This window comes from Nomascus leucogenys, chromosome 16 (genome assembly GCF_006542625.1).
Source record: "Nomascus leucogenys isolate Asia chromosome 16, Asia_NLE_v1, whole genome shotgun sequence".
Lineage (NCBI taxonomy): Eukaryota > Metazoa > Chordata > Mammalia > Primates > Hylobatidae > Nomascus > Nomascus leucogenys.
In genome coordinates this window covers 95,653,589-95,669,791 of record NC_044396.1, presented here as the reverse complement: position 1 = coordinate 95,669,791, position 16,203 = coordinate 95,653,589, and the positions used below count along the sequence as shown (strand labels likewise).

The 16,203-nt window shown below is 49.6% G+C and overlaps 1 protein-coding gene across 4 annotated transcripts; it reads right to left on the bottom strand.

The window, feature by feature from the left end:
• Nucleotides 1-483: 483 nt before the first annotated feature.
• On the bottom strand, nucleotides 484-16,083 carry ZNF623 (zinc finger protein 623). Of its 4 annotated transcripts, none has more exons than XM_030795285.1 (2): nucleotides 15,957-16,083; nucleotides 484-2,968 (listed from the first exon to the last, which is right to left on the bottom strand). In XM_030795285.1, the coding sequence occupies exon 2, from the start codon at nucleotides 2,871-2,873 to the stop codon at nucleotides 1,383-1,385; it is 1,491 nt and encodes a 496-aa protein (XP_030651145.1). In that variant the 5' UTR covers nucleotides 2,874-2,968; nucleotides 15,957-16,083; the 3' UTR covers nucleotides 484-1,382. The 4 variants fall into 4 exon arrangements, with proteins under 4 accessions (XP_030651145.1, XP_030651146.1, XP_030651147.1 ...); XM_030795286.1 differs by having other exon boundaries at nucleotides 15,689-16,079; XM_030795287.1 differs by lacking the exon at nucleotides 15,957-16,083 and adding an exon at nucleotides 10,773-11,263.
• Nucleotides 16,084-16,203: the final 120 nt, after the last annotated feature.

The following is a 16,203-nucleotide window of genomic DNA, read 5'->3' as shown; positions in this document are numbered from 1 at the left end:
ATTTAGGACTATTCCTTATAGATATCAATACATTTTGAAATGACAAAATGAGCCAGAGAGCATGGAAAATGACAAGAGCTCAGTTCAACCTTATAACTGCTAAAACAGAAGAGTTACGTAGTACATTGAGACTGTGCCTTTCAAGTGAGACAGAAAGATAGAGACAAGTGAAGACCTTCTCTTGAGACCTGCCTCCTCCTGTCCCCACTGTTCCAGCTGAGCCAAGTGTCAATGCCCTCCAGATCAAGTGGACAGTTCTGCATGAGCTGTAAGGTGGCACACATGAGGGCGTGGATGTGCACAGGCTATTGCCTGCAACTTCTAAGTAGAAGCAGCAGACAGTAGCAGGGCTGAGAATATACTTCTAACAGAATCATAGATTATACTGATACAAAATGAACAAACAACAACAATAAAAAACAGCCAACAGCTGAAAATTTTTAGAATGGCAGTATAGAAAGGACAAAGCAAGAGAGATGCCAATTACGCGTAGATTTAGGGGTGTACTTTTTATTGCCCTGTGCTAGACAGTGGACACATGGAAATCAATCAGATATGATCACTGTCCTCAGGAACTCAAGAGCATAATGACAGAGATAGTCTATCAAGTCATTCTGACATATGCAAGTAAATAACAGTAATAGCAGTAATCACTGAGCCACAGAAGTGTGCAGAGCACTGCCAACTAAGCCTGAGGGAAAACATCCTTGACATGATGCCTGAAGCATGTCTTGAACCATGATTCAGAGTTAATTAGCTGAGAAGAGACCCTTCAACAAGAACAAAGGCGAGAGAGGTAGGAAGCCGCATGGAGCACAGGGAAGATGAAGCAGTCGGTGTTGCTGCAGCATTAACTGTTGTGGCAGGAAGTCAGGCAGTGGGAGGCAACGCTCCAGGACTCAGGAGGCCTTAGGGCACACGATGGGAGGCCTGAAGTTCCTCCTCAGGACAACAGGGAAATGGCTCGGGGTTTGTATAGAGTTACCTTTCTTCAACTTAACAGATCAAAATTTCCTAGTTAACATTCTCCTAAGTAATAAGATTAGATACACAGTTCTGCTCTAAAAGGGATTTAACTCAGGGATGGACTGTTTAACTGGGGATAAAATTTTTTAAAAACCTTTTCTTCAGACCTGTCTTCTCCCTGCCCCTACTGTTCCAGCTCAGAGTCAGGTGTCAAGCCCTGTGACTCTCCTGAGGACAGTGCTCACAGCTGAGAAGGGCTGAGCCTAGTAGTGCTGCACAGTGGCAGGTGGCACCCACTCCAAAAGCAGCCCCATCCATGACTCACAAAATTCTGACATGTCCAAATCTTAGAAACCACATGAATCCTAATTCCACGCATTTCCAAACATCACTCATTGAGCGGGAGAATAATTATTTTATAAGTTATCTGTGTGTTCCCCCTTATCTACAGACCTCTCACCCAAATGTATGGGGGCCTTACTCAGGGAGAGTCCCTCTTGGTGAACACTTTGATTATTTTTAAAGTTTGTAGTTGAGTTAAAATCTCTCCCATACTGACTACGTTCATAGAGCTTCTCTTCAGTATGAATTTTCTGGTGTTGAAGGAAGTTTGACCTCTGAATAAAGCCTTTCCCACAATAACTGCACACATAGGGCTTTTCTCCAGTGTGAATAATCTGGTGCAGAAGCAGCTTGGAGCTCTGGATGAAGGCTTTCCCACAGTCTTTACATTCGAAGGGCCTGTCCCCAGAGTGGATCTTCTGGTGCTCAGTGAGATGGGCTTTCTGGAGAAACGCTTTCCCACATTCCTTACATTCGTACACTCTCTCTCCAGTGTGGATTTTCTGGTGTCGAATAAGGTATGAACTCAGAAAGAAAGCTTTCCCACACTCATTACATTCATAGAGTTTCTCTCCAGTGTGAATTCTCTGATGCTGGGTGAAGTTTGACGTCTGGCTGAAGCGCTTCCCACACTCATTGCATACGTAAGGCCTCTCCCCAGTATGGATCCTCTGATGCTGAATGAGCTTTGAACTCCGAATAAAGGCTTTCCCACACTCATTGCATTCAAAGGGTCTCTCTCCGGTGTGAATTCTCTGGTGCTCAATAAGGTCTGAGCGATGACGGAATGCCTTCCCACATTCTTTGCATTCATACTGTTTCACTTCTGTGTGGATCTGATAATGGCGAATGAGGCTCGAGCTCCTTATGAAGGATTTCCCACATTCATTGCACTCATAGGGCCTTTCTCCCGTGTGAATCCTCTGATGACGAATAAGTAAGGAGCTCTGACTGAAGCCTTTCCCACACTCTTTGCATTCAAAAGGTCTCTCTCTGGTGTGAACTCTCTGGTGCCTAATCAGGTCTGAACTGTGACAAAACGCCTTCCCACACTGCGCACATTTGAAGGGCTTTTCTCCTGAATGAACACGCTGATGCTCAATGAGACCTGCATAGTGAATGAAGTCTTTCCCACACACATTACAGACGTAGAGTCTCTCTCCAGTGTGAATTCTCTGATGCTCCATAAGGTGTGAGCTCTGGCCAAAGCCTTTCCCACAATGATCGCACGTGTAAGGTTTCTCCCCAGCATGCGAAATCCGATGCCTAACTAGGTCTGAATTAAAAGTGAAGGTTTTGTCACAGATATCACAAGGATTGGCTTCCCCCTCTATGAGCTCTCTCTGAAGCAGAAGAAGGTCTGAGTTCAAAATACGGTTTCTTCCTGACTTGGTGCACACTTGAGCTGTCTCTCCTGTCTGGATCTTCCAATGGGTCACTGTCACCTGCCTGCAGCCCCTGTCCCGAGAGGGGGAACTCCCCAGGCTCTGACCTTCTGGATTTCCCAAGAGCTCCCCTAATCTGGGCTCGTGGACTTCCTCAGACTCGGGGGAGGGGAGCTCCATCACTGTGAGTTTGTCTGACGTCGTCCTATGTGAGTTTTCATCCTCAGAAATCCAGGCTTCAGTCACCTTCTTCTCACCAGTTCCTACATTAGAATCTGAAACGAAAGACAACAAAATCATCTTTCCCCTTACTTAACAGATGGGGATCTCCTGAATCAGGGCAGGATAAAATTCATATCCAAGAGGTGGGAAGCGCTTCCTCTGCCCCTCATCCTGACCCAATGTGCTGCTACCCACAGCTCTGGTCTCGCACCCAAGCCTGTCCCATGTAAGATGGCTTCTTTGTGGCTCCACTTTTAACATCCAACACCAGGACAGACTGGTCTGTGGTGCACAACACTCCTCTGAACATTAGTGAATCCTGGATGAGTTGCAGAAGGGTGGGGATATGCTTGAACTCCATTAAAAAACCAAGACAGATATTTTAAACAAACGTATAAACACATCAGCCCTACCACCTCTTCACTGTTCCTCATTCCTTCCTTCATGTCCTCTTCCCCCCTCCATACCTAGCTTAGACCCCATGGTCTGGGACACTGTGCTCACTGTAAGTTACATGAGAATCACCCTCCTGCACAGAATCGGGCTCCCCTGCCCTTTTCTCCCTCCATCATACTTGGATGGGAAAGCCCAAGCTTTGGTTAAAACGAGGCTGTGTCCTGATTTGCGCCTGCACCCTTGCTATTTTTCATTTGTTTTTGTTTTTGTTTTTTTAGATGGAGTCTCACTCTGTCGCCCAGACTGGAGTGCAGTGCCGCAATCTCGGCTCACTGCAAGCTCTGCCTCCAGAGTTCACACCATTCTCCTGCCTCAGCCTCCCAAGCAGCTGGGACTACAGGCGCCTGCCACCACGCCCAGCTAATTTTTTTGTATTTTTAGTAGAGACGGGGTTTCACCATGTTAGCCAGGATGGTCTCGATCTCCTGACCTCATGATCCGCCCACCTCGGCCTCCCAAACTGCTGGGATTACAGGTATGAGCCACCACGCCCAGCCAGCTGACTGAGTTCTTTAAATTCAGAGCTGCTTGCCTAATGGGGCCTGAGAGCTGCCAGCAACTCCTACCCTTCCCACTCCCCACAGGACCTTCCACTTCTCCTGTCTTCTTACAGACCCAGCACTCCCTCCTCCCTCCCCACTGGTGACCTTGCTTCTTGTTTCAACGAGAAAACAGAAGAAATCAGGCAAGTACATCCACTGCCTCCCACATCTCCTGCCAGCCTGTATCTCCACCTATCCTCTGCCAGGCTTGTTACCTGGGTTAAACTGCCCTTGTTCTGACTTAAAGTCAACACTTCCACTTGTGCGTGAGCTCCCTTTTCCTCTCACACTTGCAGGGACAGCATCTGAGCACCCACCCCTCTCCTCCATCCGGAAGTCCTTGCCCTCCAAGCCCACCACTCCCCTCAGCATGAAGAAGTGCACCAATTCCCAGCCACCTGAAAAATGCACGTCATGGGCCCCATGTCCCACCAATTACTACCCCATGACTCTCCTCCTCTGCAGCCACATTCAAAGAGCCCCCACCCCACGCTTGATTTCTCCCTTTCCTCCTTCCCCTGAGCCTACTACAGTAGGGCTCTCACCCCAAACATCCACGTCACCAGATCAGGGGTCAGCTATGGCCACACTTCCAACTCAACCTGGGGCGGCACTGACACAGCCTCGCTCCTTCAGAAGGCACTCTCCTTATGTGAATCTGGGACAGCCTTTCTCTGTTCCCTACCTGCCTCACTGATAGCTCCTCCCACTGTCCCCTGATGCCTCAAAGCCCTGGCGTGTCTAGGGCTCAGCCCCCGTCTTTGTCCATTACAGAGGTGAGTGCACTCATTATCAGACACCAACGCCATCTATGCTGAAGACTCACATGCCTGCCTCCAACCTGGCCTTTTTTCCAGCCCCCACACCTGAGCAGCTCCTCACCCAACACCTTCATTTGGATGCTCTCAGAAGTTTTTCAGCCCTAATGCGTCCAGCCTCACTTCTGATTTTCCTCCTTCTATAGTTTTCTCCATTATCTCATTTGTTCAGGCCACAAATGCTGCAATAACCCTTGAATCCTTTTCCCTTTGTTCACACTCCACATCTGTTCAAAACCATGCCCAGCACCAGATGCCCACAGCCTACAGGGCTGCCATCTGCACCATTGCCTTTCACCGTGAAGTGCGACCGCCTCCCACCTTCTTACTTCTCCCTTTCTCCAGCTCTTTTCTACACAGCCAGCAGAATTACACTTTAAAATCATAAATCAGATGTCACTCTTCTACTCAAAACTTACAAGGGTTTCCCATCCCCTACTCAGGCCCCACAAGGGCCACCGGGCCCGGACTCCTGTTGCTCACCCTGCCCTCCCCTTCCCTCTTCTTTGGTCACACTGGCCCCTGCAGTCCCTGCCCCCTCGGGGCCTTTGCACTTTAGTAGAAAGACTCCAAAGATATTTGCAGGGTTCACTCCTAGATGTCCTTCAGGTGTCTGTGTTGATGTCACCTAATCAGAGTCCTTCCTAGTCACACTATAAAACAGCAAGGCACCCCCACCCTCAGCATGCCCTCTCTCCTGCCTCTGCTTCCTCTGCACAGTTCTGACCACTTAACCAATCATAAGTCACCCAATCAAAGCAGCCATCGATTGTGAGATGTGACACGATTTTATGAACCATGAAGGAAAATTAAAGTACCAATTTAAATGAAAACACTCCATCAAGCGAGGCACAGTGGCTCACTCCTGTAATACTAAGACTTTGGGAGGCAGAGGTGGGAGGGTCACTTGAGATCATGAGTTCAACGTCTGCCTGGGCAAGGTAGAGAGATCCCATCTCTACAAAAAACATTTTTAAAAACAGCCAGGCGAGGTAGCACACCTGTGGTCCCAGCTACATGGGAGACTGAGGCAGGAGAATCACTTGAGCCCAGGAAGTTGAGACTGCAGTGAGCCGTGCTTGTGCCATTGCATTCCAGCCTGGGTGACAGAGTAAAACCCTGTCTCAAACAACAACAAAAAACACTCCATCAATTCTAACAGGCAACTCAATTTCAGAGATATTAAAATATGGAGAAAGCGTGTCTTAGAATCAATGAATTGTGATATATACATGCATGCACACACACACACACGCACACACACCCCACAGGCAACAAACTATGTGTCCTGCTGTCTCCGCAAGTATGTAAGTGCTGTGTGGGCAGGAACTTTGTTCTGTTCTTTATTCTCAGCAACCCAAACAATTCCTGGCATAAAGTAATACATTTCATCAATATCTGTTGTATGAATGAATGTTCTAATCATGCATACATAATACACTCAATACAAGGTAATAAGCCAGGTACAGTGGCTCATGCCTATAATCCCAGCATTTCCAGTGGCCAAAGCAGGAGGACTACTTGAGGCCAGGAGTCTAAGACCAGCCTGGGCAACATAGCAAGACTCCATCTCTAAAAAAAAATCTTTTTAATTAGCTGGCTGTGATGTTGCATACCTGTGGTCCCAGCTACTTGGGAGGCTAAGGCAGGAGGATCACTTGAGCCCAGAGGTTTGGGGCTGTAGTAAGCCATGACTGTGCCATGGAACTCCAACCTAGGTGACAGAGTGAGACTCTGTCTCTAATTAAAAAAAAAAAAAAAAAAGCTCCAACACTTCTAGTATTAAACACTGAAATAAACGTGAGTTATACGTATCTTAAAGAAAGATTAACAGTGCTTGCTACAGCTCTTTTAGAATGTCTAGCAGGTTTCTCACTTTTTACTGGAAAATCTCCCATAAAAAAAAATTAAGAAAAACAAGATAATTATTTACGCACTTACTTTAATGCAGGGTCCTGGGTAGCTGGAGCCTATCCTGGCAGCTCAGGGTGCAAGGTGAGAACCAGCCCTGGATAGGACAGGGTCCCACTGCAGGGCAACTCACACACCCAAACTCGCTCATGCTGGGACCAAGGAGACACCCCAGTTCACCTAACGGACACATCTTTGGGACGTGGAGGAAAGCAGGCGGCGGCCGTGGGGAGAACGTGCACACTCTACACATGGTGCTCCCAGCCAGGAATCACTTTTTCCCTCATAGATGTTATAATGAAACAATGATACCTGACGCTCTGCCATGGAAAGGGAGGAAGCCAGAATCCACTCTCTGAAAGCAGAGACCAAAGGAACGGTGACTGCTTTGAGAGAAAGTCTCTTTCTTGGCGCCTGCACTTTACCAGCCTCAAGTCTGAGGATTTGTCTTCTTTTTTTTGACGGAGTCTCGCTCTGTTGCCCAGGCTGGACTGCAGTGGCACCATCTCAGCTCACTGCAAGCTCCGCCTCCTGGGTTCATGCCATTCTCCTGCCGAGTAGCTGGGACTACAGGCTCCCGCCACCACGCCTGGCTAATTTTTTTGTATTTTTAGTAGAGACAGGGTTTCACCATTAGCCAGGATGGTTTCGATCTCCTGACCTCGTGATCTGCCCGCCTCAGCCTTCCAAAGTGCTGGGATTACAGGCGTGAGCCACCGTGCCCAGCCGAGCATTTGTATTTTCTCTTTTTTTTTTTGAGATGGAGTTTTGCTCTTATTGCCCAGGCTGGAGGGCAATGGCGCGATCTCAGCTCACCGCAATCTCCAGCTCCCGGGTTCAAGCGATTCTCCTGTCTCAGCCTCCCAAGTAGCTGGGATTACAGGCATGCGCCACCACGCCCGGCTAATTTTGTATTTTTAGTAGAGATGGGGATTCTCTGTTGGTCAGGCTGGTCTCGAACTCCCAACCCCAGCTGATCCGCCCACCTTGGCCTCCCAAAGTGCTGGGACTACAGGCTTGAGCAGCTGCGCCCGGCATTTTTTTTTTTTTTAAAGATACGGTCTTGCTCTGTTCCACAGGCTGATTGCACGGTGGCGCGATCTCAGCTCACTGCAACCTCCGCCTCCTGGGTTCAAGCAATTCTTGTGTATTTTTAGTAGAGATGGGGTTTCTCCATATTGGCCAGGCTGGTCTCGATCTCCTGGCCTTAAGCGGTCCACCCACCTTGACCTCCTAAAGTGCTGGGGTTACAGGGGTGAGCCACCACACCTGGCCATGTATTTCCTTTTTAATTTCCATATATATTCTCCTTATGCACTGAGGACCCATTAATGCGGCTCTCAGGATGAGAAGGCTGACTGTCTCGCCTCAAGAGCATTCTCTCTGGGGCTGTTGCTGGGCAGTGGGAGCCAGGCCACTGCGAACATCAGTAATGTTGGCTTCCCATCCACTACTGTCTCCAGTACCTCAAGGCCACTGCCAATATAATGAGAGAGGGGGGATCAGCCCAGCCCAGAAGCCAGTAAATAAAACTGGAGGTTCTTCTGCTGGTTTAAAAACCAGGGCTGCACCACGTGCAGTGGCTCATGCCTGTAATCCCAACACTTTGGGAGGCTAAGGCGGGCGGATCACTTGAGGTCAGGAGTTCAAGACCAGCCTGGCTATGGTGAAACCTCATCTCTACTAAAAATACAAAAATTATCTGGGCGTGGTGGCGCACACCTGTAATCCCAGCTACTTGGGAGGCTGAGACAGGAGAATCACTTGAACCTGGGAGGCGGAGGTTGCAGTGAGCAGAGATCACAACACCGTACTCCAGCTTGGGTGACAAAGTGAGACTCCATCTCAAAAAATAAAAAAAAATAAACAAAAACAAAAACCACAGCTGTGACATGGGATGCACTGGCAGCAAGCAGCCCCAACAGTGATGATATTTTCAAGGGAATTAGGTTGCTGGAGAAACTGCAAGCCTATCCTGCCGAAGTCTGTAGCTAGAGTGTTCTTAGCAACATTCTAACACCCTAAATATCTAGCAACAGAAGACTTACACAAAACAATAATGCACAGAAAAAAAACTGCCACACACGAAAGCGCAGGTGCACCTCTCTACAGAGGAAGTGCTGAGCAAAACCAGCCAGGCACAAAAGAGCTCATATTGTATGACTCCACTTACATGAAGCTAGAAAACAGCCAATCCCTGGCGGGATGATGTAAGCTGCAATGGTGCTCAGGACACTGTTGCTGGCAGGGGCACATGGTGCCCTGAGTCACACAGGTGCTCACTCCGGAAGAGCTGACTGGGCCCGGGATTATGCAACCTCACGCAGGCACTGGGATGCTCTACCCAGCCCCGCTGTGGAGGGAAATGCCCCAGCCTGCAGTTTGGGAATCCTCACTCTGGGAACTGCTTCCAAGAAGGGGACTCCGCCCGCCCAGTGCCAAGCCCTCTCCCACTCAGTTATCCGCTGCTCCAAAAACAATTTACACAAACTCAGCAGCTTAAAGCAGCATGCATTTGTTACCCCACAGTTCTGCAGGTCACACATCCAGGCCAGGCCAGCTGGGATCTCCACGCAGGGTCACGCAAAGCTGCAACTGTATGTCATCAGGCTGAGCTCTCATCTGGAGGCCCTGGGGAAAACTGGTTTCCAAACTCATTCGGATTTCGTGGCAGAATCCAGTTCCCTGCAACTGCAGGACTGAGAACCCTGTGTGTTTACTGGCTGTGAGCAGGAGCCACCCCTAGGGGCCACCTGAACCTCAAGGCAGGCACAACACATCACATTTTTCTCACACGTCTAATCTCAGTCTCTGTTCTCCAACCAGATGGAGAAACCTCTGCTTCCCAGGGCCTGTGTGATTAGGTCAAGCTCTCCCAGACGGCCTCCCTTCTCACCTCACTGACCTGGGACCTCCCGACATCTGCAAGTCTCTTCATGACAGTACCAGATGTCAGTGTCTGAATGAGTAACTGGAAGAACGGGTATGTACATCAGGGGCCAGGAATCTAAGAGGCCACCTCAGAACTCTGCCCTCCACACCCATGCCAGGTGCCTGGCAGGTAACAGGAATCTAAAACTACTGTCACTGTTTGGGGCACCATGAACCACACCCATCTAAGAAGCTGAATTATCAATGTGTGTTTCCTACATTCACCACCGACAGGCTGTTCCCCATCTCTCTCCCTTTCCTCCCGCCTTCCTCTTCCCTGGATACAACAATATTGAGATTAGGCTAATTAGTAACCTCACCATGGCCTCTCACGTGAAAGGAGGAATCCCACATCTCTCACTTTAAACCAAAGGCTAGAAATGATTAAGCTTCGTGAGGAAGGCATGTCTAAACTCAGTCAGAAAGCCGGGCCTCTTGCATCAAACGGCCGAGCGGGAATGCAAAGGAAAAGCCCCAGAAGGAAATTAAAGGAGCTGCTCCAGTGAACGCACAAATGATAGGATAGCAAGACAGCCTTATTGCTGACATGGAGGAAGTCTGAGTGGTCTGGAGAGATTAAAACAACAACTTTGCCCGACGGCTGGTGTGACTGGCAACCAAAGCTGAATCCACAGCAAGGTCCTAACTGTCCTCAATTCTATGAAGGCCGAGACAGGTGAGGGAACCTGCGGAAGAAAAGCAGAAAGCCAGCAGAGGTTGGTTCATAAGGTTTAAGGAAAGAAGTCACTTCCACACATAGAAGCGCAAGGTGAAGCCGCAAGTTTTACGGGAGAAACTGCAGCAAGTTCTCCAGATCTAGCTAAGATGGTTGACTAAGGTGGCTACTCTAAAAAGATTTTCATTGTGGATAAAACCGCTTTCTACTGGAAGAAGATGGCATCTAGGACTTTCGCAGCTAGAGAGAAGTCAATGTCTGGCTTCAAAGATTGAAAGGACAGGCTGACTCTCTTGTTAGGGGCGAATGCAGCTGGTGATGTGAAGCCAATGCTCATTTCCCATTCCAAAAATTCTAGGACCCTTAAGAATGATGCTAAATCCACTCTGCCTGTGTTCTAGATATGGAATAACAAAGCCTGGATGACAGCGCATCTGTTTACAGCACAGTTTACGGAGTATTTTAAGCTCACTAATGAGACCAACTGCTCAGGAAAAAAGATTCCTTTCAGAACACTACTCACTGACAATGCTCCTGGTCACCCAAGAGCTCTGATGGAGATGAACAGCGAGACTGATGTTCTTCTTTTGCCAACACGACGTGCATTCTGCAGCCCATGGCTGGGAGTCACTCCAACTTTCAAGTCTTATTAAGAAATATGTTTCACAAGGCTGTAGTTGCCATAGATAATGATTCCTCTGATGGATCTGGGCAAAGTCAGCCGAAAACCTTCTGGAAAGGAGTCATCATTATAGATGCCACGAAGAACATTCATGATTCGTGGGAGGAGGTCAAAATATCAACATTTGATATTTTGGAAAAACTTGATTCCAGCCCTCATGAATCTGTGAGGGGTTTGAGGCTTCAGTGGAGGAAGCAACTGCAGATGTGGTGGAAATAGCAAGAGAACTAGATTTAGAAGTGTAGCCTAAAGATGTCACTGAATTGCTTCAATCTCGTGATCAAACTTGAACGGATGAGGTGTTCCTGCTTTTTTTTTTTTTTGAGACAGAGTTTCACTCTTGTTCCCCAGGCAGAGTGGAGTGGTGCAATCTCGGCTCACTGCAACCTCCACCTCCCACGTTCAAGCAATTCTCCTGCCTCGGCCTCCTGAGTAGCTGGGATTACAGGAGTGCACCACCACGCCTGGCTGATTTTTGTATTTTTAGTAGAGACAGGGTTTGGCTATGTTGGCCAGGCTGGTCTCAAACTGCTGACCACAGGTGATCCACCTGCCTCAGTCTCCCAAAGTGCTGGGATTACAGGCATGAGCCACCATGCCCGGCTGAGGTGTCGCTTCTTAGAGATGTGGTGAAGATGCCGTGAACACTGTTGAAATGACAACAAAGGATTTTGAAGATTCCACAAACTTAGTTGATAAAACACAGGCAGGGTTTGAGAAGCTCGATTCTAATTTTGAAAGAAGTTCTACTTGGGTAAAATACTAGCGAACAGCTTTGCATGCTACAGAGAGATCTTTTGTGAAAGCAAGATTCCACTGATGGGCCAAACTTCATCGTCCCATTTTAAGAAACTGCCAGTCACACCAACCTTCAGCAACCACCACCCTGATCAGTCAGCAGCCATCAAGAAAGGCAAGACCCTCCACTAGCAAAATGATTACAACTTAAGGCTCAGATGATCATCTTTTAGCAATAAAGTATCATTAAATTATTTACATTTTTAGACATAATGCTATTGCATGCTTAATAGTAACCACAGCATACCTTAAACGTAACTTTTATATACACTGGGAAACTAAGAAGTTTCTGTGACTTGCTTTGTTTTGCTATTCACGTTATTGCAGTGGTCTGGACCCACACTGGCACATCCCTGTGTGTGGGATGAAAGGTCCACTGGACACTTGGGTGGCCAATGTGGTTCCCTAGCATTCCTGTTTCCTTCTTCCTTTTAGTGTTAGAAACCCCATCAAATTACTAATGACTGCCCCACAAATGACATTTCCTAGTATCCCCTTAAGTTAGGTGACTTTGTGACCAAGATGAGGTGAGAAGGGAAGTGATGTGTGCGTGCCATCCACTCTCTCCCCTCCCCACAGTGCTGATGAGGCAGGGCAGCCAGAGTCCCCGGAGGCCACCCCCTACCTTTAAGAGAGAATAAGACAACTCAAGCTTCTTATTTGAAACACCGTATTTCAATCTGTTACAGCAACTTTAACCTACGTCTTAAATAATGCTAATATACAACTCAAATATTCAGATTCAATTCTCCCCATGGTGATAAATTCAAACTGGGCCAGGTGGGGTGGCTCACGCCTGTAATCACAGCACTTCGGGAGGCTGAGGCAGGTAGACTGCTTGAGCTCAGGAGTTAGAGACCAGCCTGGTCAACATGGTGAAGCACAGTCTCTATTTTAAAAAGACAGGCCAGAAGCGGTGGCTCACGCCTGTAATCCCAACACTCTGGGAGGCCAAGGCAGGCACATCACCTGAGGTCAGGAGTTCGAGACCAGCCTGACCAACATGGAGAAACCCCGTCTCTACTAAAAATACAAAATTAGCTGGGCATGGTGGCACATGCCTGTAATCCCAGCTACTTTGGAGGCTGAGACGGGAGAATCACTGGAACCCGGGAGGCGGAGGTGGAGGCTGCAGTGAGCCGAGATCACGCCATTGCACTCTAGCCTGGGCAACAAGAGCGAAACTCCATCTCAAAAATAAATAAATAAAAATAAAAAATAAATAAAAATAAAAACAAATAAAAAAGGGGGTGGGCCAGGCATGGTGGCTAATGCCTGTAATCCCAGCACTTTGGGAGGCCGAGGCAGGCAGATCACCTGAGGTCAGGAGTTCGAGACCAGCCTGGCCAACATGGTGAAACCCCATCTCTACTAAAAATACAAAATTAGCCAGGTGTGGTGGCACATGCCTGTAATCCCAGCTTCTCGAGAGGCTGAGGCAGGAGAATCTCTTGAACCTGGGCAGCAGAGGGTGGAATTAGCTGAGACCGCGCCATTGTACTCCAGCCTGGGCAACAAGAGCAAAACTCCATCTCAAAAAAAAAGAAGTGGGGGAACGGTGGGGTGGAGATGTTGGTTTCTTGTTTTGGAACTCAGCTGATATCTTCCAATTTTAAATTTTAAAATGGCTGTTATACTACCTGGAAACAAGCTGTTTCTTTTATTTTATTTTATTTTTGAGACAGAGTCTCACTCTGTTGCCCAGGCTGGAGTGCAGTGGCACAATTTCAGCTCACTGTAATCTCCGCCTCCCTGCAATCTCTGTCTTGTGGGTTCAAGCGATTCTCCTGCCTCAGCCTGCCAAGTAGCTGGGATTATGGGCGCCTGCCACCATGCCCGGCTAATTTTTTTTGCATTTTTAGTACAGATGGGGTTTCACCATGTTACCCAGGCTGGTCTCGAACTCCTGACCTCAGGTGATCCGCCCACCTCGGCCTCCCAAAGTGCTGGGATTGGATTATAGGCATGAGCCGCCGTGCCCGGCAGAAACAAGCTGTTTCTGTTTACGAGAACATATCTTAAAACCGTATGTGTGCCTCTTACTAATTTTCATAATTCAACTTTTGAGAAAGTTTTTTTTTTAGACGGAATTTCACTCTGTTGCCCAGGCTGGAGTGCAATGGCATGGTCTACACTCACTGCAACCTCCACCTCCCAGGTTCAAGTGATTCTCCTGCCTCAGCCTCCTGACTAGCTGAGATTACAGGTGCGCGCCACCACGCCTGGCTAACTTTTGTACTTTTAGTAGAGATGGGGTTTCACCATGTTGGGCAGGCTGGTCTCGAACTCTTGGCCTCACGATGTGCCCGCCTCTAGAGAGTTTTTAAAATTGCAAATATCTTGCTTTGAAGAAAGTTATCTCAAAATAGCTATCTTCAGTTTTTGCTTAACTTTTTCTTGTATGAATTTAAGTAAAATTAAATCAATACATTTTCATTTAAAGAAATTGATATGAAATGAAAAAAAAAAAGAAGCCACCTGACTTGTGGCTCCACACAACAAACTGACTAGCATGGACCCATCTCCTGTTATAACACAGAATTTGCTGGATAAAACATCACCCGAGGCCAGGCGCGGTGGCTCACGCCTGTAATCCCAGCAATTTGGGAAGCTGAGGTGGGCAGATCACGAGGTCAGGAGTTCAAGACCAGCCTGGCCAATATGGTGAAACCTCGTCTCTACTAAAAATACAAAAATTAGCCAGACGTGGTGGCGTGTGCCTGTAGTCCCAGCAACTCAGGAGGCTAAGGCAGAAGAATCACTTGAATCCGGGAGGCAGGGGGTGCAGTGAGCCGAGATCATGCCACTGCACTCCAGCCTGGGTGACAGAGCAAGACTCTGTCTCAAAAATAAATAAATAAATATCACCTGAAATTGTCTCAACAGCAGATGTTGTGTATCATCAGCAGCCACAGCAGCTCTGGGGTGTCTAGGGGTGTCCCATCTGGCACTAGAAGCCCCCAGCTCTTGCACCCACACTGGTAAAGGGATATTCCAGCCTCAAGTTCCCAGCCAGAGTCACTGTGTGTTGCTTACAGCCTGAAGAAATTAACAGGATACACCAAGCTTCACCCTCAGGAAACAGGAAAAGCAGAGCCAGAGGGCTCCACCAACATCTGGACCTCCTTGCCCCGCGCCACACCAAGTGGCCTACTGGGCGCCACACGCTAGGCAGGAAGCGCTTGTGTTCCTAGTGCTCCCCACGATGCCCCGGAGGTTCAGGGAGGTAACAAACGTAAGGTCAGAGAACTGGGGCCAGCTGTCAACTGCCCCCGCCCCACCCAGGCCATTTGGCTTCTGCTACCGGCATGCTGCTCAGGGCTCTGCCCAAGGACAACGACAAGCCCCGTGTCCTCTCCTGGGGCATCTTCCATGACCCTGAGGCAGCGAAGACAAGCTCGGCAGCTCCCTGAGCTGCTTCACACCAACTACCTGAGTCTGAGGCCCACATCCAGGCGCTGCTCAGACCCTGAGAGTCCCTGGACCATGACGTAGCCTGTGTGTGAAGGGAGCAAGACAGCCTTGACATAAGCACAGAGAACGCCACTGGGATTCTTCAAGACTCGAAGGGAAAGGGGTACCTTCAAGAAAAAGCAGGACAGCGTAGCCAAACCACCTCTCCCCATCTGGGAATTCTCCTCCAGGTCCAAGTCTTGTACTTAACTCTAATTCTGCTCATCACGTTTCCCTCCCCACCCCTATCCCCAACAGCACAGAAGATGCCGGCGCTGCATCTCCTCCAGCACCGAGAGGCCTCGAGGCCCCAGGGAGCGGAGGCAGGCTTCAGGCACAGCCGCGGGAACGCCCACACCCCGTCCTGTCACACCGTAAAACATGCCTGCTGCATCAACCTCACGCAGGCCTGGCGGGCCTGAAGACTGCGACACGGAAACCCAAGCCCGTGGCTCTACGGCCTGGGATCAGGGCGGGGGGAAGGAGAGGGAACCAGGGGTACCCACACGGCACTCCTCAGGGAGAAGACCCCCGGCTCGGGCCCGAGGCGGGCTCGCTGGAGAGACGCTGCAGCCTCGCGGGGCGGCCATGGCTGCGTCCGGAGACTGGCTAGCAGAGGCCCCGCTCCTGGACGCCCTAGCGGGGCGGGCCGCGGCCTGCGGACCCCGCCCGGCCCTCTCGGCGAACTGTGGCCTGGCAAGGCCGCCGGGCTCTGGAGCCAGCCGGGGCTGCGGCTAAGGCGTTGCCCGCCCCCGTCCGGAATGCGCCACTTACCCGGCGCGGGCGGGGAGAGGACGGCGCGAGCCCGACCCTGCAGCCGCTGACTGGACCCCGCGGGCGCGGGCCCCGCAGACCCGCCGACAAAGCCCGCACAGCCACCCGCCCGCCGCGACCGGAAGTCGCGAGAGGCCCCGCCTGGGAAACTTCCGGCGCCGCTCTAGGAGCGCCAGGGATCGGCTCCCCTCTCGGTGGTGCGGACTTCCGGGCGCGGGGACTAAGACCCCCTCGGAGAGTCCCGGGG